This window comes from Zootoca vivipara, chromosome 3 (assembly GCF_965207765.1).
Source record: "Zootoca vivipara chromosome 3, rZooViv2.hap1.1, whole genome shotgun sequence".
NCBI classification, from domain to species: domain Eukaryota; kingdom Metazoa; phylum Chordata; class Lepidosauria; order Squamata; family Lacertidae; genus Zootoca; species Zootoca vivipara.
The window spans coordinates 111521456-111547877 of record NC_142586.1 but is presented as its reverse complement, the minus strand read 5'-3'; the positions used below and the strand labels follow the sequence as shown (position 1 = coordinate 111547877).

The 26422-nt window shown below is 45.3% G+C and overlaps 1 protein-coding gene across 2 annotated transcripts in view; it reads right to left on the bottom strand.

The window, feature by feature from the left end:
* The window catches only part of REL (REL proto-oncogene, NF-kB subunit), a 48848-nt gene that overhangs the window by 7319 nt on the left and 15107 nt on the right, over window positions 1-26422 (bottom strand). For both annotated transcript variants that reach the window (XM_035110913.3, XM_035110914.3), the window contains exons 4-6: window positions 15434-15525; window positions 3778-3918; window positions 1403-1507 (exon numbers count right to left, since the gene is read on the bottom strand). In XM_035110913.3, coding sequence (XP_034966804.3) covers window positions 1403-1507; window positions 3778-3918; window positions 15434-15525 — 338 coding nt within the window. The remainder of the gene's footprint in view (window positions 1-1402; window positions 1508-3777; window positions 3919-15433; window positions 15526-26422) is intronic.

Sequence of the window (26422 nt, the reverse complement as noted above, 5' to 3'; positions counted from 1 at the left end):
AGGCAATGGCTTTTCCCACCTGCCTTGCCCCACCTTCCAGCCCTAGAAGCCTTTCCCAGGCCATGACTCTGAGAAGAGCAGAAGCAGCTGGGAAGAGAGAAGAGGGATATTTTTTTAAAAAAGATTTTATAAGTTGTGTGTCCTTGTTTCTCACTTTGATCCTTTTACATGGTTTTGTTTTCTGGTATTTTACGCATTGTGTTGTGCCATTATTTTTTTATTGATAATAGTTTAGTAATTCTTTATTGTAACTGGTAAGTGTAAGCTGCTTAATTATTATTTACTGATATTTAATTTTACTGATTTACTATTATATTCTAATGGATTGCTGAATATTGCTTTATTTGATATAAGTTGTTTATTTTGAAGTTATTGTGACTTATCTGTACTGAATTGATGCTTTTGAATTATGGTGCTGGAGGAGACTCTTGAGAGTCCCATGGACTGCAAGAAGATCAAACCTATCCATTCTGAAGGAAATCAGCCCTGAGTGCTCACTGGAAGGGCCGATCCTGAAGCTGAGGCTCCAATACTTTGGCCACCTCATGAGAAGAGAAGACTCCCTGGAAAAGACCCTGATGCTGGGAAAGATGGAGGGCACTAGGAGAAGGGGACAACAGAGGACAAGATGGTTGGACAGTGTTCTCGAAGCTACGAACATGAGTGTGACCAAACTCCGGGAGGCAGTGGAAGACAGGAGTGCCTGGCGTGCTATGGTCCAAGGGGTCATGAAGAGTCGGACACAACTAAACGACTAAACAACAACAACAATGTGTGTGGTCTTTGTTGTCTATTTTGTTGTTTCTTCGGCTTGTCCATCGCCTTCTGTATAGCAACATAGAAAGGCGGTATACTAATTAAAAGTGAAATGAAATGAAATCATGGCCAACAGATGTTGATTAGCCCTCTCCTTCGTGAATTTGTCTATTCCTCTTTGAAAGGCATCTAAGACAGCAGCCAACCATGTGCAGCAGCAAATTTAATAAATTAATGATGCAAGGTGTGGAAAAGACATTCTTTTGCCAGCCCTGAATCACCTGCTGACCCTGTATGCCGAACCCTAAAACTGTTATTGCTGATCTGTAAAGGGAAGCTGTCATGTTGGAAGCTGCCCTGAAGATCAGGTGATTCCAAGCAAGATCAGGTGATTCCAAGAAGATCAGGTGATTCCAAGCACATTTCTTCTTCCTCTGAGCCTCCGAAAGAAGATCTCAGGTCAGATGCTGATCAGGAGAACACACTGAGGCTGTCCAACAACCTTTTCCAGCAGTTTGCCTGTTGTTTCATGCCTGACTCTGGATCCTAGCCTGCCTGGCCCCAGAATACCCAATTTACGGACTGTAAGAATGCACATTCCCCTTTCTCTGCAGACACAGGAGGAAGTCTGGAGGAAACCAGTTACCTTTCTGAACTTTGTCGCACAGTAGGAAGATTTCGTCTCCTCCTTTCACACTTCCGCAATTTTTGTTCACACGACAGATTCTCAGTTCTGCTGAATTCGGAGCCCCTAAGCAGAAAAAAAGGAAACAATGATTAGAGGAGAGAAGGAGAGCCGGTGAGGATGTTTACGGTAACTCATGCTTAAAAATAGAGGGGTGGGAAAGGAAGTTCTGCAGGCAAGTGTGTTGTTCGGTGAGCAACTATCTGCCACAAGACTCTGCCATGGTACTGTGCTGAAATACAATTGGGAGGGAAAACGTAACACTTCTGTGGAGCAACAGAGTCAGGGCTGTTTGCAAACAGGCCAAATGCATATTCACCAAATGTCCCTGTTAGCAAGCCATGTAAAGTCACAGGTCACTTCCAGATCACCTGTTTATTGAGCATCCAACACGATTTGCTTGAATAACATTTGTGCAGAGGTTATACAACATTTGCTATTTATAGAGCACTCTTTCTGATTGATGTGTGGGGAAGTTAGATGATGTTATGTGAAGCAATCGTCATCCCATACTTTTCAGTGTGTTTTCCCATTATCTTCCTTGCTGCAAAAAAGTTTATCATAATTATAATTATTACTAGTTTGTTGCACAAAAGTGCCCAATTCACTTTAATTGCACAACATGACTCCCAGTTTGGAACTGAATCCCACCCTCAAAATCAAAGACATCTTTGCAGCAAATTCCAAGGAAATATGTATGGAAACCAATTGCTTCAATAAGGCTTGCACTTTTTGTGTTAATCCTATGGATGGCAACCATGACACCTACCTTGTGGGTTGACTCTGGGTCCACCTGCTGTGAACTGCTCAGTCATCTGCCCCACCCATTCTGCTGGACAGCTGCCATCACTGACTAAACCACCACTCAGCCTAACAGCCTGCAGTTCCTAACCCTACATATTTGTAATCAGGAAGAAGCCCCAGTGATCTGACATGGCCCTGCAGATGTTTCCTCAGAAGTATCTTAAAGGTCAAGTGACACATGCATGGACATCTAAAGGGTGGAAATTTCAGACCTAAATTAGATATTCTAAAGAAGACAAAATAAGGATGAAAAACAATGACAGATCCTGCTCCAGACTCACTGGAATATCTAATTTTCTATTACTAGACAACTGCCACTCAAATAATGCTGATGAATGTACTTAATAAATACTGTATTATGTTCTCTTTATAGGTTTCATCTCATGCAATCTCTCTTTGCTTTCTTCTTTTGTTGTCCTTTTGTCAACACCTGATTCTTAATAGTTACAATATTATGATGTCTCAGTTAGAAATGTTTATTACTGGTTCTTGTATTCCATAAATTGAGAGTGTACAGTCATACCTTGGTTGACGGACGCCTTGCCAGTCGAACGTTTTGGCTCCCGAACGCTGCAAACCCGGAAGTAAGTGTTCCGGTTTGCAAACGTTCTTTGGAACCTGAACATCCGTCGCAGCTTCCGCAGCTTCCAATGGGCTGCAGGAGCTTCCTGCAGCCAATCAGAAGCCACACCCTGGTTTCCTAACTTTTTGGAAGCTGAATGGACTTCCAGGACGGATTCCGTTCGACTTCCAACGTACAACTGTATAAATGTTAAAATTGAATAAAAGTTATAGTATACAGTATTTATATATTTAAAAAATGATAGATGATCTCCAATCCAGTCGTAGCAGAAAGAAGTATTGCCAAAAGTTGTGATTTCATCCACAGATACTGAGGGAGAAGAGGGAATCTTCACACACTTTCAGTCTATCCAAACGGCACTGACCATTAAACCACAATGTGCATCAGAACTGGTTATATCAACCTACTCATCTGAAATTTACCGAGTACAGCTTGACACTAGTCTATTGTTTGAAGATGTCTTGGTCATGTATAAGCCTATTCCATTTTAAACCAATATCTGCAACTATTGATTTCCGTCCGGTACATGGCAGATTAAACAAATTGAGCATGCATGCTAACAATCGGTGGCATCCCTGAACTGGCTGAAAGAAAAAAGGCAGACAAGTGGACACTGGCCAAAGACATGCTGAGGTTGGTGAGAGGGGGCCTCATTCACCCTAATGCACCAGCCCCCTCCCGGTTGTGTTTCTTCATTTTCAACCTCCCTCTCCACTGGGGCTGTGCTGGATAATTACAGGATATTGTGGTAAGTGGGCTTCTGGAGGAGATGGGGAGTGAGGAAATGGTTGAGTGTTTGACCCAATGATGAGAGATACTGAGCAATGTATGTGTGGATCAGCCCTAACCCAGAGAGAATGGCTTGGGCCAAGGGGTCATCAGGCAGGGAGCCCAGCAGCAAAAAGAGAGACAGAGAGGATGAATCGCAATCTGATTCTCAGGCACTTACGGTTGTCATAAATCGGGTTGGAGATGACTGGGGCAAGGGGTAGCGTGCAGTTGCCGTGTTCGTCAGGGAGGAAAGCTTGGAAGCAGAGCCTCACCACATTGAGGTTGTACTCTTCGATGGCCATCAGCTCCTCTTCAGATACTGTGGAAACAACGACAGTCCAGAAGTGAGGACAGGGCTGTAGGACAATTGCGTCACAGTGGCATCTGCTGAGGTCCAGGGGCCTAGGTGAGCTGCCTCGTCCTGTTTCACATCGCAGTCCATACATTCTAGCCTATCATCCGCAGATCTTAATTCTAATAAGTTCATATCACCTATTTTCACGTCAATTTTACAGTCCTCTGTGCAAGGCTGTAATTTTCCCCCCACTGGAAAAAAGAAGAGTTTTGTTCATTTCAGAAATAAACTTTTAAAATGCATTTTTTGCAGCATATTAATCTTGGTGAAAGGACCATAGTTCAGTGGTATGGAATATAGGAGGTGCTTTGAATGCATCTTCAAGTAGGGCTGGAAATACTTCTTGTCTGAAACCCTGGAGAACTGCTGCCATTCAGCGTTGACAGAAAAAGCATGTAAACGGAAACACAGCAATTACTTGAAATATGGGCTTCACAAATTTTGCAATGCAGTTCTCCAACCAAGGAAACGTGTACAACAATGTATATGCCCTATAGGGGAAAGAGTGCATTAAAATAACTATATTAGTGAAAATAACATACCAAAAATGTATTATACCCAGATAGACTGATTTGCAAAATTGCACCATTGTGTAGGAAAACAGATAGATTGGGAGAAATTTGCACTAGAACGCTGATGAACTTTCACAGCTACTTTTTGACAAATAAAAAAATTGCAAAATGATGTGGAAATGTGGAGCACTAAACTTAAAGCTTGGAGAAATGGAGAGAAGCCAAAACCAGCAGATTCACCCATTCCTGGCTCTAAGCTGGACATGCAAGTCCATTCCGGCTGCCTCTTGCAGCTGTACCTGCTACAAGGAAACTTGCGCAGCTTCCTCTTGCCTTGAGGTTTCGCTCATTCACCACAATGCATCATCCATGCAAGGTGACACGCTTGCAGAACTATCTTCCTCCACTGGAGTAAACGGAGAGGTGTTCACATGTGGGAGCTCCCTGCCACCACATTACAAAGGCAAGCAGGCAGCTTTGAAGCAAGCTACAAATCCATGATTGCTACTCATCACATCCTTACGATTATTACTCTTTGCCTTTCTCTAATCTGCAGCTGAGAAAAAGAGGAAGAAGGTTTCTCTTGGGCTATTTTTAAATTACACTTCCTACTGCAAGAACAAAAGAAAGCATGGTAAACACTCCTGTGTCCCCCCCTCCTTTATAGGCATTATGATAACAATACCTAGTGTTCATGCTGAACTTTTGCTGAAGAACTATATGTGCATGATCCCAGTAATCCATACAAGAGCCAGTAACATAGAGGCCAGTCTTATGACGGCCATGGTGCAAACAGGGATATCTGTGCGCGTGGACAAGGCATGTGGCTGGATTAAGCCCCCCCCCCCAGTGAGCTGTGAAGTAAAAAGGAACGGAAGCCTGCCCCAAACCGCCCCATGTGTTTCCACACAATGTCTTCCTCAGGGGTGATAGTTGCATTTTCACCTGCCTTTAAAAGGTGCTTCCTCCAAAGGTGAGACTTGAAGCAGGTGTTTCCGGAGCCTCAGCTCTCACTTCTTAACCACTAAACTGCAACATCATCTTTTTCAACACTACAGCAGTTCTTGTACTGCCACCTCCACCAGAAAATTCTACCCTGGAACAAGAAGAGCCAGCCCAACCTATGGGCAAGTGAAGCAGTTGCCCTGAACACAGAAACTAGCAGAGGACCAGATTCTGAGCATGCGGGCACTGCAAGGAATCGCCATGGATGTGCAGGCAAAGCATGCTCTCAAAGAACGACTAATGACCTTCACAAACCAGTCTTACTGTTATGAATTAACCTTAGACAACAACCACCTCTCCATTTCCAGCAACTACCACTCAGTGAATATTTTGTGGATTTGCTGGCTGGAGGGCTGGCCATAGGGAGGTGACATTTGAACAGCGAATTGTCTGGCTCAGAGTCACAGTCACCATGCTACACTGGGTTTTCAGGAGGGACAGGGCTCATCTCATCTTTCTAGAGATACTCTTCAGGAGAGAAGTATTTACATCGCCTACTGCAGTGTTTTTCAACCACTGTTCCGTGGCACACTAGTGTGCCGCGAGATGTTGCCTGGTGTGCCGTGGGAAAAATTGAAAAATTCGAAAGATTTAAAAAAGATGCTATAAAAACTAAATACAGAGAGAGACTGAGAGCTGTTGACGAAGAGCTACGTGTGTGTCTTTCTTCGATTCCAGCCAGAATATCAGCTTTGTGTTCAACCAAACAGGCCCAGGTTGCACACTGAATAAAGTATTTTTCATATTTCTGTTTACTTACTATTTCATAATAAAGTAATTATAAAATACTTTCTTTGTGTTTATTTGATTCCTATTCAAGAGAATTACTTTATATATAGTCAATATAGGCACAGAGTTAATTTTTTTAACATTTTCTAATGGTGGTGTGCCTCGTGATTTTTTTCATGAAACAAGTGTGCCTTTGCCCAAAAAGGTTGAAAAACACTGGCCTACTGCTCACAGAAGAGGGAAATCTTCTGTTTCTTGGCTGTACATACTCTGTGTTTGTCAATGGCTCAACTACTCCAGCGTCTAAGGAGGTCAACTGCGAGCAAGCAAGATGCAACACAAGGTCATTCTCATTACTGTACTCTAGTAAAAACTTCTGTCTGCTGTGGCCAAGGAGCTCTCTCTCTCTCTCTCTCTCTCTCTCTCTCTCTCTCTCTCTCTCACACACACACACACACACACACACACACACCATTAGTTTTCTTCTGCAAACATCCTGGCAGCAGGTAGAAGGAAAAATGGTAAAATTCATGCATACAAGAGATCTGAGAGAATGTTTTATTATTTGTTACGTCGTTTCCCCCCTTTAAAAATTGCATTTTGGCCCTGGGGCTGCTAATATTTTCCCTAGCTCCTGTGTGCTTTTCAAAGCAGCCTTGAGAGGACAAAACCTGTAGCTGCTGGTGGTGCTCAGCACTGCCAACACTTCTTCCCTTGCTGATTTCATCAGATTATATAGCTGTTAAAGGTACAGGAGCGAGCAGACCAGGTTACATAATGCAGCAAGGCATAGAGGCAAACAACTGTGAACTTCTTTTTTTACTTTTTGATGCATTGAGATCATCTGCTTTGACAGAGAAGGACTCTGGGGCTTGAGGACAAACACACACCTATTTGAAAATGCAACAGGCATTTAGAACTTCACGGTGAGTTTTGTGATTTTTTTCGGAAAAAGGGAGCTGACAAAAAACAAACTGGCACTGAAAATAAAATGCCAGAGAGGCTGAAAACAAAGTAAATGAGAAGCTAAACATGAAATGACAAAGATGTGGCAAGGACCACTGGCATCCGTGGCGGGGGTCAGAAAATGACTAGGCGCTGAGTCCCATGACAGCTGGCAGATGGAGATCCTACTCATAGCTAAATCTCATGACCCTGTGAACACTCTCGCCCCCCCCCATGCACACATAGCCCTAGGCGCTAGCCCCAAACCATTCAATGCACACATTTTCAGCACCACCTACACCCACTCAGGCCCCCTCCCCAAACACCAGACACTTTCACCTATGAGTACATCATGTTCACAACCTATCAGCTTTCACCCACTCACCCCACAAGCCCACGACTCACCCACCCGCCCACGGGCGTGTTGGGGCCCAGACTGCCACACCTCCCCCCCACCAGCCCACCCACATTTATTTGTGGGCATTGCAGACAATGATAGCTGCCAGGCAGCGTAAAGAGTTCTAAGAAACACACTCCTTATTAACTGTCCTATATTAAGCATGCCCTCTCTGGCTTGCCGCTTCCTCTAATGCAGAGGTTCCCTAACTTATTTGGCCTACCGATCCCTTTTCAGAAAAGAATAGATAAATCACCCAGCACCTCCCCCTGGAAATCTGCCTTCTTTAAGCAGACGAACAGAAGGATACAGCGACTAATTTGCGTTCTTTTATGTATCTGTATTCCCAATTACGTCCTGCAACATAGTAAAGAAAGATGTTGTTGTAAATAAAACACACAGGAGGTGCAGCAGCCTACCTGCCGTTGACCAAATAGGCAGGCAAACTTCAATCCGCCTCTCTCTCGGGTCTGGGGGAAGTCAAATAGGGTTCACCCAAGCCCAGGGAAAGCCCTCGCCTCCAGCATGGCTGCCAGATCAAGGGGGGGCATTGTTACTGTCCCACAATGGCGCCTGACCTGACCGTAAGCGTCATTACAAAACAGACGAAACACGTACCAATGGTTTTTCATATTTCTCTTCTCTTCTTTATGCTTCCACTGCTCCCCTATTTTTATTCAACACCCTCCAATTGCACCCAAGGCTACTACCACCCCAAAGATTGTTCCAGTGCCCCCCAGGGGGCAATATCACCCACTTTGGGAAACACTGTTCTAATGAAATTATGTCACTCCCCATATATGTACGCACTGCATTGGAAGCACATTTCCCCGCATCCCACCAGGACCCTAGGAACTGTGATTTATCCAACACAGAGCTACAATTCCCAGCACCCTTAATGAACTACAGTTCCCAGGATTCCTGTGGGGGGGAGCTATAATAATAATAATAATAATAATAATAATAATAATAATAATAATTTATTATTTATACCCCCCCATCTGGCTGGGTTTCCCCAGCCACTCTGGGCGGCTTCCAGAAGGATATTAAAATACAATAAGCTATTAAACATTAAAAGCTTCTCTAAACAGGGCTGCCTTCAGATGTCTTCTAAAAGTCTGGTAGTTGTTGTTCTCTTTGACATCTGGTGAGAGGGCGTTCCACAGGGCGGGTGCCACTACCGAGATGGCCCTCTGCCTGGTTCCCTGTAACTTGGCTTCTCGCAGCGAGGGAACCGCCAGAAGACCCTTGGTGCTGGACCTCAGTGTCTGGGCAGAACGATGGGGGTGGAGACGCTCCTTCAGGTATACTGGGCCGAGGCCGTTTAGGGCTTTAAAGGTCAGCACCAACACTTTGAATTGTGCTCAGAAACGTACTGGGAGCCAATGAAGATCTTTCAGGACCAGAGTTATGTGGTCTCGGCGGCCGCTCCCAGTCACCAGGTCTAGCTGCTGCATTCTGGATTAGTTGTAGTTTCCGGGTCACCTTCAAAGGTAGCCCCACATAGAGCGCATTGCAGTAGCTTTAAATGTATAGTGTGTATACAGGGAGGGTGATTGCTTTTCTGTCTTCCTGCGAAATGTTTCCAGCCCACAACCAAAACATGAAAGCAGGTAGCCCTAATCTGTTATTCAATTTCCACCCTCAGCCACAAGTGGCATTCAAAGTCTGGGTGCAATCGGACTGGGAGGCATCTTCCAACTATCTCTGCTGACAGCTGTCCTCCTACACCGACCGGCTTAATCTCTGTTTCTACCGGCATCCCATTGAAAGCTTGTGCTTCGCTAGCGAGGTCATTAACCACGGCCAATCCCACAGAGGAGAGAGCTGCTTCCTCATGATCACAGCCTCCCCGTGACGTGTCAGTTTCGGTGGAACGATTGCACTCAACTGTAGGAGGGCTGCAGAGTGTGACGCCCTGATGTGAGTTGCAAAAAGCAAAGTGAAACCCACAACTCTTCCCTTCTCCGCCGACCTTCAAGCAATCCCACCTGTTCGGCGAACGCTTTGCTCATGCCGTGTCGCGTTTTCAAAGCTGCAACTCTGTATGTAGTTTACAAAAACTGTATGTAGTTTGCAATGTACAGTCAAACCTAGCTCGTCGAACGTAATCCGTTCTGGAAGGCCGTTCGTCTTCCAAAACATTCGACAACTAAATACTGAAAGCAGAAGCCTCAATACAATAGGGAAACTCAAAAGGGAAGCTGCGTAGCACGTTCAGTTTCCAGAAATCGTCCAAAAACCGGATCAGTTAATTCCGGGTTTTCGTCGTTTGGGAGCCGAAACATTCCAAAACGGAGGGGTTCGGGAACCGAGGTTTGAGTGTACAGCATTTCAACCATTTCTAATACATGAAACATCAAATAATATATACACTGCCAAAAAATAATAATGACATGTGCAACTCAGAGCCAAGCGGTCCACATATTCATTCCTTAAATACGTCCATGAGAGCAACTCTCTATATTGTGTACTTGTTCTGGTGCGATCCCAACGAACTCCGACAACAGCACTGAATATATTAATTAGGATTCCGTATACTGGAAGTTGTTGAAATGCCGTACATTATTGTTAATGATTTTTTGTAAACTACATACAGAGTTGCTAAGTTGTGATTTATCTCTCTCTATTCCTTGGGCTTGGTAGCGAGCATTTCAAAGTTGTGCAGGATCAGATATTTTCAGTCTCTTCTGGGCTACCTTCCAAGGGTCACAGTCCCCAGGGAGGGCAAGGGAAACCCCTGCCTGGAAGCCTGGACAGCTGCTGCCAATCAGTGTGGGCTATATTGAGCTAGATGTACCAATGGTCTGCAACAATGTACGCCTGCTTTCTATGTCCCTATATCACAGCTGCTCAACCGTAGGAAAAGAAAAATCTGAAATGTAACAAAAATTGAGACAGAAACTCCTTAAAATCCCAGTGTGTTCTGACTGAGTTACCTTTATTAATAGGCGGGTTATGTCACATTTAAGGGAAACTATGGACTTCCTTCAGTGTTCGAAAGAAAGAAAGAGCATTTACTCATCTTGTTCATAGAATCATAAGAGTTATTGCAACTAACTTACCAGATTTTGGTTTTGGTTTTTTAAAAAACAAAACAAAAACAGAGATTGATAAATGACCTATAACGTTTCATTGATTTATAAGATTTCATAAATTTTAAAATGCAAAGGGAGTCAGCGACGTGTACAAGATAATGAAATACACACACTTTTGTATCCCCACAGCAAATGGATGGAATCAGCGGCTCAACTGAGGCAGCAGGCTAAACCATTGTTGTTGTTGTTGTTTAGTCATTTAGTCGTGTCCGACTCTTTGTGACCCCATGGACCACAGCACGCCCTTCATGGATCAATGCCTTGTCATGGCGAAGGGGCTTGAATAACTCAGAGAAGCTATGAGCTATGCCATGCAGGGCCACCCAAGATGGACTGGTCATAGTGGAGAGTTTTGACTAAACATGATCCACCTGGAGAAGGAACTGGCAAGCCACTCCAGTATCCCTGCCAAGAAAACCCAATGGACAAAGACAACAGGCTAAACCATGGATTGCCCCAAACACAAGTTTGATCCAAACCATGGCTTGGTTCAGTCATAAGGTAAGAAAAAGGAGGGCTGCACCGCCAATCAGGAAAAACAAAAGAATGTGGAAAACCACACATGTGGAGAAATAATATTTTAATGATCTCTGGCATAGAAGGTGCAAGAAAATTGCAGAACAATATGTAATCATCCCAATGTCAAGCGTTAGGCCAGGCTTCCTCAACCTCGGCCCTCCAGATGTTTTTGGCCTACAACTCCCATCATCCCTAGCTAGCAGGACCAGTGGCCAGGGATGATGGGAATTGTAGTCTCAAAACATCTGGAGGGCTGAGGTTGAGGAAGCCTGCGTTAGGCACTTAAACAACCAGGCAGACAAACAGCTAGCCTTGAACTACCTTGCTGAAAAATAAGTAAGTTATGCTGAAAAATACATAAGTCGGTTCCGGTTTCCGCCTGCAGGAATGGCGGACCTGTTTTCCATCCCTCTGACCTTCGTAAGGAATTTGGCGGTTGCTAGGGGAGTAAATGGCAACCCCCTGCCCTCTCCGGGGGTTACGGAGAGGGGCCGCTGGCCCGCGATGCCCCCAGACCCACTCCGACTGTTTATGGAGTGGGGGGAGCTTGGGCTCAAGCCCTTACGACGGCCAGGACTCCCGGACGCTAATCTGCATGGCGGGGATTTCCATGATTAAAGAAGATAATTAGGCTTAAATCTATGGACATACTTCAGAAGGAGGGGCAGAAGCGCTGTTTACTGCCGAGAAATCTATGCTGCTGAAGGTGAGGAGTTAAAGGCTGTATTTCATCTGGAAGAAGGATTGATGGGGACAGAGCGATAAGGGAAGCGAGTCTTTTGTTTATTTTTTTTTTCATATGAGTTACTTCGTACCTTCCCAGACGCGATGTCCTGGCTTGTTTGGAGTGAAAGAGAAGCAAAAGACTGTGTGAGTTGAACTTCATAAACGTTGTTATTGAGCATATTCTTTGAAGATGAGGAGTTGCTGATGAGAAAAGCCCCCCTCTAGTTGGACGGAAGGAGTGCCTGGACGCGTTCGGAGGATTTATGAGTTGTGACGCACTTTGAATTGGAGCAGCGACCTGAAGCTAAGTTCAGCTATAGGGCAAGGAGAACCATTAATTTACCAAGAGTCAATGCATGGTGTGAGATCTGGTTCTTCGGCCTGGAAAAGCTGTAAATTCTATAATGATCGTTTAATCTACATGGTTATGAGAGAAAACGAAAGTGATTTGAGTTTTTTTAAGATGGCGCTGCTTCGTGTTGAGAGCCGACGCAATAGGGACGCTCCGGACCAAGAAGATTTATGGGGGGGCTGGACTGATTAACTCACACAGGAGAAAGAACATTTGTGAAACTTTGTTTGACATTTATCTCAGCAGCTGGGAAATAATCGGTTGAAAGAGGAAAACATCTATGTGACTGTAAAGGGAAAGATCTGGATTATTATGGATTTGGAGAGACGATTTGAACTTTAGAAAAAAGACGACAGTGGACGGTTGCGAGGAATCCCCAATTTCTTGAAGCATGGGAACCCTAAAAAATTTTTTTAGATGATTTGGCATAACATTCGGTTTGATTGATATATATGTGTATAATTTGAAATAATGAATGTGATATAATTGGTTTTAATTGGAAAAATTAATAAAATATATTTAAAAAAAAAAGAAAAATACATAAGTCTCCCACAATAGTATATTTTGCTCCCTCCTCCTCAGCGCCCTCCAATATTCTCCTCCTCCACTCACACACTGTTCACGGGACATTGATGGTCCTGCAAAGTGCAGGATGTAGGGGAACGGGAACTGGTGAGGCAGAAGTAAAGGAATGGAGTGCTTTTGAAGGGGGTGTGGCTGGCTGGCAGCCTGGAGCCTCGAACTGAAGCTCTCATCCTTACTGCAATATTAATAAGACTGGCCTATCTAAAGTGACCAGTAGTGATGTATGGAAGTGAGAGCTGGACCATAAAGAAGGCTGATCGCCAAAGAATTGATGCTTTTGAATTATGGTGCTGGAGGAGACTCTTGAGAGTCCCATGGACTGCAAGAAGATCAAACCTATCCATTCTGAAGGAAATCAGCCCTGAGTGCTCACTGGAAGGACAGATCGTGAAGCTGAGGCTCCAATACTTTGGCCACCTCATGAGAAGAGAAGACTCCCTGGAAAAGACCCTGATGCTGGGAAAGATTGAGGGCACAAGGAGAAGGAGACGACAGAGGATGAGATGGTTGGACAGTGTTCTCGAAGCTACCAACATGGGTTTGACCAAACTGCAAGAGGCAGTGGAAGACAGGAGTGCCTGGCGTGCTCTGGTCCATGGGGTCACTAAGAGTCGGACATGACTAAACGACTAAACAACAACAACAACAACAATCTAAAGTGAATACTAGAAGGCACAGCTAGGGAACTTTTTCAGCCAAGTGGACCAGATCTTTAACCTCCAAGACCCCAGCAGGTGAACTTAGACAGGTGGGCAGCCCAACAAGCAGCTGGTTGTCAATCACTTGGAAAGTGCCGAGGAAGGTGCTTTGAAGGCACTGGTGATTGGCGGTGCCTTCAAAGCCCCTTTTAGCCAAGCCTCACCTTTCCCCGGCCTGAGCTGGATGTTAGGAACATAACAAGACAAAGCATGGAAAGCACTTGAAGGCTTAAAAGCACCAGCCAAATCCAAAGGAATAACAACACATTGGGAATAAAGGACAATTTGCACAGCCCAGTTTACAGAGCCTCTGGTTTTCCTTTTCTACCTCTTTCCTTTTTCCTTCCCCACCCACACCAGATAAGAGACTGGACATTGCCAAAAGGAAACATATCGCTGCAAGTATGAGTCAATGGCAGAGGACTAGTGGCATGACTAAAGCCTTGCCAACTCAAGACCCGGCAAGTGGGTGGGAAGTTGTCCCACCATGCTCTCTGCCCTGTGGGTGGCAAAGTGGCTGTCGTATGATGAGTTCAACCTTTTGGTTCAGCATCATGTGGTACGGGAAGCAATTCTGTGGTGTACTTCATGATCCCCTTTAGGTAACAACTGTGTCTGACGACCTACTTGGTGCGCAGAAGGTCCTAGGCTCAATTGCCGACATCTCCCGATAAAAAGGCTCAGGGAGCAGGTGATGATACAGGTCTCTGTCTGAGAGCCACTGCTAGTCAGAGTAAGGTAAAAAAAGGTAAAGGACCCCTGGATGGTTAAGTCCAGTCAAAGGCAACTATGGGGTTGCGGAGCTCATCTCGCTTTCAGGCTGAGGGAGCCAGCGTTTGTCCACAGACAGCTTTCTGGGTCATGTAGCCAGCATGACTAAACCGCTAGTGGAGTTTGGAGGAGGAGTTTAGATTTGATATCCCGCTTTATCACTACCCTAAGGAGTCTTAAAGCGGCTAACGTTCTCCTTTCCCTTCCTCCCCCACAACAAACACTCTGTGAGGCGAGTGAGGCTGAGAGACTTCAGAGAAGTGTGACTAACCCAAGGTCACCCAGCAGCTGCATGTGGAGGAGCGAGGACACAAACCCGGTTCACTAGATTACGAGTCTACCGCTCTTAACCAGTACACCATGCTGGTGCACAGAGGACCATGACAAGTGCCAAAGCACACGGAAACACCGTTTACCTTTCTGCTGCAGCGGTACCTACTTATCTACTTTCACTGGCATGCTTTCGAACTGCTAGGTTGACAGGAGCTGGGACAGAGCAACGGGAGCTCACCCCGTTGCAGGGATTCGAACCGCCGGCCTTCTGATTGGCAAGCCCAAGAGGCTCAGTGGTTTAGACCACAGCGCCACCCGCATCCCTTCAGAGTAAGAAAATACTGAACTAGATGGACAAATAGTCTGACCTGGTACAAGGCAACTTCCTATGCTCCACTGTGACTCGCAGCAACCATCCATTTTCTTCAACGGCATGTTGTACAATTCACAATTTGGCAATAGTGAGTCACGTAAGCAAGACAGAACCCTGTCACTCCAAGTTCTTTGGCTTCAGTTTGCCTGTTCAGAGCTCTCTCTCTCTTTCTGATTGTGCTTGTGTAACCCAGGGGTCCCCAATCTTTCTCAGCCCAGGGACACTTTTAGAAAACGGAGAGGGTGTTGTGGCTGTGGAGGGGTGGTGCCAAACAGGCCTGATATTCCCTAGCCCTGCCATACTATTTGTTGCATTATTTCAAGCAACATCTTCAGCAGAAAATCCAAGAATGACTTGAGCTAAGCATCTAATGGGATGGGAGTTCCACAGACACGTAGCTGCTCTAGCCCGCCCCTTGACATGGCTTGGCGCATTCCAAGAAAATGAGCATCCCTGAAATGAATCCAATGAATAAAATGTTGGACAAGTTACTTACCACTGAAGGGGTTGATTTGCTTTGCGATCCGGGAGATGATAGATTCCTTGAGCTCTCTCTTCTTCACGCACTGTATGCCCAAATTCTGAAAACTGGAACACGCACAGTCAACCATTAGCAGATTTAAAAAATGAAGAAGAAGAAGAAGAAGAAGAAGAAGAAGAAGAAGAAGAAGAAGAAGAAGAAGAAGAAGAAGAAGAAGAAGAAGAAGAAGAAGCAACAGCAACCCAGCATTGGCATGAAATGAATTGTCGTGGAAATTCCGTTCCTGACAAATTCCGCTGCAACTAAATGAAGAGAACAAAAAGGAACATAAACTTTGGCAAAAAGTAAAAATGGGGGGCAAGCAAATTGTAAGGTATGCTAAAAGAGAATCTGAGGAGTGCGTTGCTCAAAACAACAAGTTCCTTAAGGATATTTGTAGCCGGAGACCTTCTAAGGAGGCAATTGGGCCCTTAGATGGCAAGGGAGTCAAAGCTTTGCTAAAGAAGGATAAGGAGGCTATAAAGAAGCTAAATGAATTTTTTGCATCTGTCTTCACAACAGAAGACAAATCCCAGTGAATGAACTAAGTTTTGCAGGAAGGGAGTCTTAGAAACTGAGACAGATAGTGGTAGCAAGGGATGAAGTTCTAACAGACAAAATTAAAACTGACTAATTGGTGAGTTCAAATTACATCCATCTGAGAGTTCTTGAAGAACTCAAATGTGAAATTACCAATCTGGAAACAAAAATGTGTAACTTGTCCCTCATTTCAGCCTCCATACTTGAGGACTGGAAAGCAGCCAATGTAATGCTAATGTTTGTTTGTTTTTTTTAAAAAAAAGGATCCAGGGATATCCTGGAAATTACAAGCTGGTTAATTTAACTTCTGTCCCAGGAAAACTGGTGGAAAGTATTGTTAAAGATAAAATAGCCAAGCACCTAGAAGAACAAGCCCTACTGAAGCAGAGTCAGCATGGCTTCTGCAAGGAAAAGTCCTGCCTTTCAAAGAGTTATTTGAGAGTGTCAACAAGCATATAGCTAGAGATGATGTGGTTGACAAAATGTACTTGGACTTCCCAAAAACTTTCCACAAGGTAATTCACCAAAGGCTCCTGAATAAGCTTAGCAGTCATGGAACAAGAGGAGAGGTCCTCTTGCGGATCTGAAATTGGTTAAGTATCAGGAAGCGGAGAGTTGGAATAAATGGACTGCTCTTTGAATGGAAATGTTGAAAGTCCCCCAAGGATCGATACTGAGACCTGTGCCTTTTAATTTGTTCATCAACAAACTAGAGCTAGGTGTGAGCAGCAAGGTGGCCAAGTTTGCTGATGACATTGAATAGTTCAAGGTTGTTAAAATACAAAAGGATTGTGAAGAGCTCCGAAAGGACCTCTTCAAACTGAGTGAATGGGCAGTAAACTGGCAAATGTGACTCAATGATTTTATGCTGGGGCAATATATATATATATTCACATATATTCCCATTGGATCTGAGCTTGATCAGGAACAAGACATTGGGCTCATTGAGCTATCACTTGTCCCTTGCCCAGAAACCATGGGTCTGATTAGCTTTTCTGCTCATCTTGTGCATAATAATAATAATAATAATAATAATTTATTTATTTATACCCTGCCCATCTGGCTGGGTTTCCCCAGCCACTCTGGGCGGCTCCCAACCGAATATTAAAAACACAATACAGCATTAAACATTAAAAACTTCCCTAAACAGGGCTGCCTTCAGATGTCTTTAAAAGTAAGATAGTTGCTTATTGCCTTGACATCTGCTGGGAGGGCGTTCCACAGGACGGGTGCCACTACTGAGAAGGCCCTCTGCCTGGTTCCCTGTAACCTCACTTCTCGCAGTGAGGGAACTGCCAGAAGGCCCTCAGTGCTGGACCTCAGTGTCTGGGCTGAACGATGGAGGTGGAGATGCTCCTTCAGGGTGGAGGTGGAGATGCTCCTGGGCCGAGGCTGTTTAGGGCTTTAAAGGTCAACACCAACACTTTGAATTGTGCTCAGAAACGTACTGGGAGCCAATGCAGGTCTCTCAGGATGGTGTTATGTGGTCTCAGCGGCCACTGCCAGTCACCAGTCTAGCTGCCACATTCTGGATTAGTTGCAGTTTCCGTGTGGGAGATAACTAGAACATACGCCACTCTGGCAAGACAGTGTGAGGGCAGGTAGGGTCTCAGCCTGCGTACCAGATGGAGCTTGTGGACCGCTGCCCTGGACACAGAATTGACCTGCACCTCTATGGGTCCTAGCGGTTTTCTTTGTGTGCTACTCCTTTCCCCAGGAAAACCTGTTCTTTACCACTGAATCAGAGCAAACGTCAAGCCACGGAAAACCCGATCAGTATTTGCTCCGATTCAGGGGTAAATAGCGGGTTTCCCCAGGGAGAAGTGGCGAGACAAGCAGAAGTGTGGACGAGCTCTCAGTGTGCGGCAGCCGCGAGAAGGACAAATTGCATGCCATGGATCATTAGATAAGGAATTGAAATCGAAACTGTTGATATAGTAACATCGCTATGCAAATCTATGGTTGGAATACCGTGTCACCTCCAAAGGAAACTGTAGAGTTAGAATAGGGAAACCAACACAATCAAGGGGACGGAGCAACACTTGGGGCTTTTCAGTTTGGAGGAAAGGTGAGGAAGAGATGTCACAACAGAAGTTTATAGAATTGTGTGTGGCATAGAGAAAGTGGGTAGAGAAAAACTGTTTCTCCCTCTCTCACAACACTACAACTCACGAACATCCAATAAGGCTGAATGTTTGAAAATTCGGGATAGATGCAACACGTTGTTAAACTATGGAACTCACTTGCCACAGGAGGCAGCGACGCCCCCTAACTTGCATAATTTTAAAAGAGGATGAGACAAATTCACAGAGAAGAGGGGCATCAATGGGTACTAACCACAATGGTAGGGCTCTGCCTTCGTGGTCTGAGGCAGAAATGCTTCTGAATATCAGTTGCTAGAAACCTCAGGAGGAGAAAGTGCTCTTGTGCTCAGATCCTGCTTATGATCCCAGAAGCATCTCCTTGGCCACTGTGAGAACAGGATGCTGGGCTGGGTGGGCCATTGGCCTGATCCAGCAGGCTCTTCTTATGCTATTTGGGCATCAGTGCCAGGCACTACTAGCCTAGCTCAGCTAAACTGCCTGGTGCTGATTGGACCAAAACAGCTGGAGGGCACCAGGTTGGGGAAAACAGCACAACCAAAACACAGAATGACTAAAGTGAGCTAGATAAGAGGGCAGCAGGGCACACATCCCTTGATAGTTTGTGCCCATTCAGCCGTGTCTGGAGAATCTGGGCAGAGGAAGAAGCTATGGCTTTTGGGGGCTTTCTCAATGCAATCAATGTTATAGGCAACTTAATTAAACGAAATAATTAGAACTTCAGTTTGATTGGCTGAGGGCAAATCTAAGGGGGCGAGAGAGTTTACAGCCTATTATTTCTTGGGCTGTTTTTTGCATTGGTGAGTTATCATAGCAAATGATGAAATACTGAGGAATGACCTTTCCTTTTAAGAATGTCTACTTTACTTTGTTGACTAAACTCTAAGATTCCTTCGATTCGTCAAATAGGCACTGAGCTTTGTGTGAACTAGGCTTCGTTTATCTTGCTTTCAGTTCTGTATTTTGTTACACACACACACACACACACACACACAGAGAGAGAGAGAGAGAGAGAGAGAGAGAGAGAGAGAGAGAGAGAGAGAGAGAGAGATTTTATGGTGTGAACCACCCTGAGATCTACAGATGTAGGGTGCTACAAAAATTAATAACAATAACTATAACAACAACAATAATAATAGAGGAGGGGGAGGAGTTACTCCAAATTAACAGATAAGCCACTTGGAAAATTTTGAGAAGCACAAATTTCAAAGGATGGCTGTGCTTTGGTTAGTGTGTTGCCTCGGGAAGCCTTTAAATACAAACTGAAACCGATTCCTCCCACCATCCCTACAGTGAGGGTTGACCTGATACGAAAGAGTTAGGCACAGCCCCCAGGCATTCAGACAACCCTGTGGTGACTGTTCCTCAATCAGCGTTGGGATTTCTTACAAAATGGCGGGCCTAATTGGACTTTTGTTGAACATTTGATCAGCCTTTTTCCTTTTTATGGCAAAAATCAGCGAGTCTATACCAGTATTTACAAGCTGTTTTTGGACTACAGTTCCCATAACCCCTGACACTGGTCCTGCTAGCTAGGGATGATGGGAGTTGTAGTCCAAAAACAGACAGAGACCCAAGTTTGGGAAACGCTGGTATAGACCATGGGTAGGCAAACTAAGGCCCAGGGACCGGGGCCGGCCAAATCGCCTTCTAAATCCGGCCCGCGAACTGTCCGGGAATCAGCATGTTTTCTAAAAGAACGTGTCCTTTTATTTAAAATGCATCTCTGGGTTATTTGTGGGGCATAGGAATTCATTCTTTTTTTTCCTTTTCAAATTATAGTCCAGCCTCCCCCCCCCCACAAGGTCTGGGGGGCAGTGGACTGGCCCCCTGATGAAAAAGTTTGCTGACCCCTGGTATAGACAAACAGCATGACAGTACAAGACAGGACAGTTTAACCCTCACATTGCTACAATTCCCAGCGCTCTTAACAAACTACAGTTCCGAGGATTCTTGTGGGGAAGGAGCCAGGGTGATTTAAATGTACAATGTAGGTGCGATCCTTAACTATAAAAAACCTTGAATCTGCATTCTTGATTTGGTGGCCCACAGGAATTTGGAGCAAGGAACAGGCAGTTCCCCAGCCCAAGAAAAACCTGCCGCCGCTGGCAAATCCAGGTGTGATCTAAGACAATGGGAGTCCCTGCAACTACCAGACATCCATGCTTGGAGGCAAGGGAAGAGTGTAGAATTGGGGCAGGTGTCCTTTCCTGGGACAAGAGTAACTGTACTCCACCTCTGGAGCAGACTGAAGCAGCCACCTCGGGCGGGGGAATCCCGTGGTACGGCGGAGGTCCCCCCCCCCCCCCGTGAATCATGCCATTCCCTCAGCTGCCAAACCAATGGTCCAACGGCTACGGCTGCGTCGATGACTAGGAAGCCCCGAAAGCTGTTTTCTTAAAATCCAGGTGCTTTGCAAGACCCAGCAGTGCGAACCCATCTCCTTCGTGAGTCACAGGAAGGACTGCGACTTCCTTTCAGAACTGGATGTTCTGCTCTGATATGAAGTGCTGCAGTTCAAAAACCAAAACTGCTGTTGCTCTGGTTTTGCCTCTTTCACAGGGAGATGAAAGCGTGTGTTTCTCTCCCACTCCCTCTTCGGCAGAAAGTCCAAGAGGCAGGGACCTGTGGTGTAGTAGAGGAGATGCACAAGGTCCAGGGCTTTTTTTCCCCCAGAGCGGGAACAGTGATGCTACCTGCCAGAATGCCCAGTGTCTTCTTAACTCTGGCTAGTGAATGCAGCGATAACGAGGCTTTCAAGTTCGTTCAAAACAGATTAGCACAGAGGTAGTGTGGCTATTTTAAAATACAGCATCAACCAGGAAATCTATGTCATAACCAGGACCTTCAAAATAGCAAATTCCCTTGAAATGCACCAATGCATACATTTATAGTACAAGTCGTCTAACTCAGAGGTAACTGAGTTCAGGGGTACTTGCTCTCAAGGAAGCAGGTATAGGATTGTAGCCTTACAGTACAAATTTGGAATCCTAGAATTGTAGAGTTGGAAGGGAACCCGGGGGTCATCTAGTCCAACCCCCTGCAGTGCAGGAATCTCAACTAAAGCATCCATGACAGACGGAGCTTAATCATGTCTACTGAGAAGTAAGTCCTATTTAATTCAGTGAGTCCTACTACCAGGAAAGGGGGTTTGGATTACTGTAGTCATAACCCCGCTTACCTGCGAGTAAGTTCCACTGATGCCAGAAGGACTTGTTTGCAAGTAGACATGATTGGGATTGCACTGTGAGGCTGGAATTCTAAGCCTACTTACATGGGCGTAGATCCCATTTAATTCAGTGGGATAGTAGATTACAGCTTGAAGTTTACTCAATGTCTTCAGACTTCTCTTTTATGAACATGAGCAGGTTAAATGGAATAGCTCTGAAAGGGGGCGTATACTCCCAAACAGAGAAAGATCTCCCCCTTTAAAATGTCAACAGAGGATGTGACTGTCCATTTAGCAGTAGATAGTGCGGAAGGACAGATCCTGAAGTGAGGCTCCAATACTTTGGCCACCTCATGAGAAGAGAAGACTCCTTGGAAAAGACCCTGGTGTTGGGAAAGATGGAGGGCACTAGGAGAAGGGGACGACAGAGGACGAGATGGTTGGACAGTGTTCTCAAGGCCACCAACATGGGTTTGACCAAACTGCGGGAGGCAGTGGAAGACAGGAGTGCCTGGCGTGCTCTGATCCATGGGGTCACGAAGAGTCGGACATGACTAACCGACTAAACAACAACAACAACAATCTAAAGTGAATACTAGAAGGCACAGCTAGGGAACCTTTTCAGCCCAGTGGACCAGATCTTTAACCTTCCAGACCCCAGCAGGTGAACTTAGACAGGTGGGCAGCCCAACAAGCAGCTGATTGTCAATCACTTGGAAAGTGCCACAGAAGGTGCTTTGAAGGCACTGGTGATTAGCAGTGCCTTCAAAGCCCCTTTTAGCCAAGCCTCACCTTTCCCCGGCCTGCGCTGGATGTTAGGAACATAACAAGACAAAGCATGCAAAGCACTTGAAGACTTAAAAGCACCATCCAAATCCTTGGAAAAGACCCTGATGTTGGGAAAGATGGAAGGCACAAGGAGAAGGGGACGACAGAGGACGAGGTGGTTGCACAATGTGCTCAAAGCTACTAACATGAGTGTGACCAAACTGCGGGAGGCAGTGAAAGACAGGAGTGCCTGGCGTGCTCTGGTCCATATGGTCACGAAGAGTCGGGCACAACTAAACGACTAAACCACAACATCAACAACATTGTGGTTTCGTGTTTAAAAAGCATTTACACAGGAAATAGTCCAAATAGGTCAGGTTGGCATTACAGTAGTTTCTAAAAAAAGAGGGTAATGTCAAACCATGTGATCAAGAAAAAAGGTAATATATTGTCTACACACAAAAACACAGATAGATGGCAAATAAATACCGTAGACACACACACACACACACACACACACAGAGAGAGAGAGAGAGAGAGAGAGAGAGAGAGAGAGAGAGAGAGAGAGAGAGAAACAGAGCCAGTTTTCTGATCTCATTTGGATAGGTGCTATACCAGCTTCCTAATTTGCATGTGATGGTATCAGGTCACAGGACAGCATTAAGGGACTCTCCCCACCTACCTCCAGAAACCTGATTCTTTCCCACATGGAAAACCCATGACATCACCCCACCCCTGGGAGGATGCAAAATAGGAAGTTGAAAGCCAGATAATACTGTGCAATATCAGAAATCAGAGCAAATTGCAAAAGAAGCATCTCATGCTAACCAGCCAATATCTCCCTATCCTTGGGTCTTCCTGACCCCATTATATGCCTGGTAAGATCAACGCAAAGCAAACCCTTGAATGCAGTGTAGCTTATGCTTTACGGAATGACTGCTCTAGCAGGAGAATGAAAACGAACAGAGGGGCTTGCAGCACTTTAAATCCAAATTGACATGCAGAATGAGCCTGTGCCTGTTTACTTGCAATGCTGTGCTCAATAGGGGTTTTCTCTTTAGTAAGTGTGTTTATCATTTGCTGCCTTATCGAGGCACAAGGGACATGGGTGGCGCTGTGGTCTAAACCATTGAGCCTCTTGGGCTTGCCGATCAGAAGGTCAGCAGTTCGAATCCCCATGACGGAATGAGCTCCCGTTGCTCTGTCCCAGCTCCTGCCAACCTAGCAGTTTGAAAGCATGCCAGTGCAAGTAGATAAATAGGCACTGCTGTGGCTGGAAGGTAAACAGTGTTTCTGTGCGCTCTGGCTTCCCTCATGGTGTCCCTTGCACCAGAGGCAGTTTAAGCCTCAGGGAGGCTTTTAATGTTTAATAGATTACTGTGTTTTATTTTTCTGTTGCAAGCCGCCCAGAGTGGCTGGGGAAACCCAGCCAGATGGGCGGGATATAAATAAAAAATATTATTATATTAGTTATGCTAGCCACATGACTTGGAAAGCTGTATGTAGACAAATGCTGGCTCCCTCGGCCTGAAAGCGAGATGAGCACCACAACTCCATAGTCACCTTTGACTGGACTTAACTGTCCAGGAGTCTTTTACCTACCTAGATGGGAGCCCATTTCATCAGATGCGTGAAGCATTTCTACTTCTATCCATGAACAGGTACCGTATGCGAGAGAACTTGAGCTTTAACGCTCTGTGCCTGAGTGTTGTTGTTGTTTTGCTTCGAGCTTCCCCCTGGTTCTTTAAAGCTGAATCAGAGCAAATGTCAGTTCGGGATTTCCACTGGTTGAAGTTTGCTCCGATTGAGCTTTAAAGAGCAGGTCTTTTTTTCTGGAGGAAAAAAGAAAGGGTGCTCAGACACAAGCCCTGAGTGTGGATGAGCCCTGAGTGTGGATGTGATCCAGAGAGCTAGAAACTATGAAAGGCAACCAGTACAAGTTGCCGTCACTGCTATGCAAAGCTCAAGTGCATCTTCTGGCTACCTCAATTGGTTAGATAACATCAAGGTTGCAGGTTCGATCCCCACACGGGACAGCTGCATTGCAGGGAGTTGCATTATATGATCCTCAGGGAGCCTTCTACCGGTAACTCTACGATTCTCTGATCTCTCCAAACTGGGTGAATAGGCAATAAAATGGCAAAAATGCAATTCAACACCAGCAAACATAAGGGGGGTGGGGGAGGAAAATCTAAGTTCACAAAATACAGTAATGGTGGTGATGACCACGAAAGAGACCTTGAGGTATATGGAATTATGCACAGTATAGAGAAAGTAGATGGGCCTCTCTCAAAACACTAGAACCCAAGGGCTAAATGTTAGATGTAACAGGATGCCAAGTACAGTGGTACCTCTGGTTGTGAACGGGATCCGTCCTGGAGGCCCGTTCGCAACATGAAAAGCCCGCAACCTGAAGCGCCGTATCTGCGCAGGTGCGCGGTGCGATCTGGCGCTTGTGCGCATGCGCAAAGCACGATTTAGCGCTACTGCGCATGTGTGAGTGGAGAAACCCAGAAGTAACCCTTTCCGGTACTTCTGGGTCGCTGCGGGACGCAACTTGAAAAAACGTAAGATGAAGCAAACCTAACATGAGATCATTGTACTGTACTTTCTTTCTTTCTTTTTTTTAAAAAAGACAATTTATTAAATTTTCCAATTAAACACATTTAAACAAAAACAAAACCTATAACCACAAACACAACAACACATAATAAACATACTAAACACCAATTTTTTTCTTCTTAGCATCTAATCAATTATTACAATTTTCTTTGCTCTGCCGAGCTTTGACTTCCCTCCTTCCCCCCAATCGGTTTTCTTATCCATTCCTATCTCACAGTTCCTTTACTCCTTCTACTTAAAGTCAGTTCGTAGGATTTATTTCAATCCTGCAAGTGTCTTTAAACTTCTACAGTTCTTCTCCATATAGTCCACAAATTTACTCCAATCCTTTTGGAACTTTGACTCTCCCTGGTTTCGGATCCTTGTACTGTACTTTCTTCACACAGTGCATAGCTATAATATGGAAAATTGCTATCCCAAGAGGCAGGGATGGCCACCAACCTGGATGGCTATAAAAGATGACTAGCCAAATTCATGGACAATGGAGTTATCCACGGCTACTACCGGTAGTCATGATGGTTATGTTCTACCTCTGATGTGGGGGGCAGCATGCCTCCGAAGTCACAAGTAAGGAGTGCTCTCGTGCTCAGGGGTCTGGCTTGTGGGTTCCCCCCATGCATCTGGTTAGCCACTGAGAGAACAGGATGCTGGACTAGATAGGTCATTGGTCTGATCCTGCAGAGCTCTTCTTACATATACTGTGCAAGATACATACCGTGACCATTTACAACAGCAGTAAGTAGCACTGACAAGACTCTGCTGGGTCTTAGCCTCTGAAGTGAGCAAGAAGTCCCCAGTCATGATTAAGCTCTAAAGCAGGGGTCAGCAAACTTTTTCAGCCGTGGGCCGGTCCACTGTCCCTCAGGCCTTGTGGGGGGCTGGACTATATTTTGAAGGGGGGGGGAATGAACAAATTCCTATGCCCCGCAAATAACCCAGAGATGCATTTTAAATAAAAGGACACATTCTACTCATGTGAAAACATGCTGATTCCCGGACCGCCCGCAGGACAGATTTAGAAGGCGATTGGGCCGGATCCAGCCCCCATGCCTTAGTTTGCCTTCCCATGCTGTAAAGGTATCAAATAAAAGATGCTGATAAGTTTTAGGTTGGCAACGTTGCACTGGAATCTCCCTTTGGTGTGTGTGTGTGTGTGTGTGTGTGTGTGTGTGTGTGTGTGTGTGTGTGTACTTTTAGGGAAGCAGCAGACTGATGGGAGGAGTTCCCGTTCATGAGAGCTTATTCTGCAACAAGCCTGTTACTCTTTAAACTTCAAAGGTCACCCGCTTTCCTACCTGGAGATACCGGGGATTGAACCTGGGACCTTCCTGCTTGCAAGGCAAACACCCTAACGCTGAGCTATGGCTCTGGAAAGGACTATAAGGTTGGAGCCAGCATTTATTTTACTGCCATGTTCTTCTGATTCTTCAAGTTGAGAAGGAGCTCTTGAAGCATGTCTGAAGAGCTCACAAAGAACCCCCTTTCTATATTAACCATCCCGTCTGATGATCCTCTCCAAAAAGAGGATGCTGGACCCCATGGGTCTCTGATCCAGCAAGGAGGAGGAGGAAGAGTTTGGATTTTATATCCTACTTTATCACTACCCCAAGGAGTCTCAAAGCAACTAACATTCTCCTTTCCCTTCCTTCCCCACAACAAACACTTTGTGAGGCGAGTGAGGCTGAGAGACTTCAGAGAAGTGTGACTAGCCCAAGGTCACCCAGCAGCTGCATGTGGAGGAGCGAGGACGCGAACCCGGTTCAC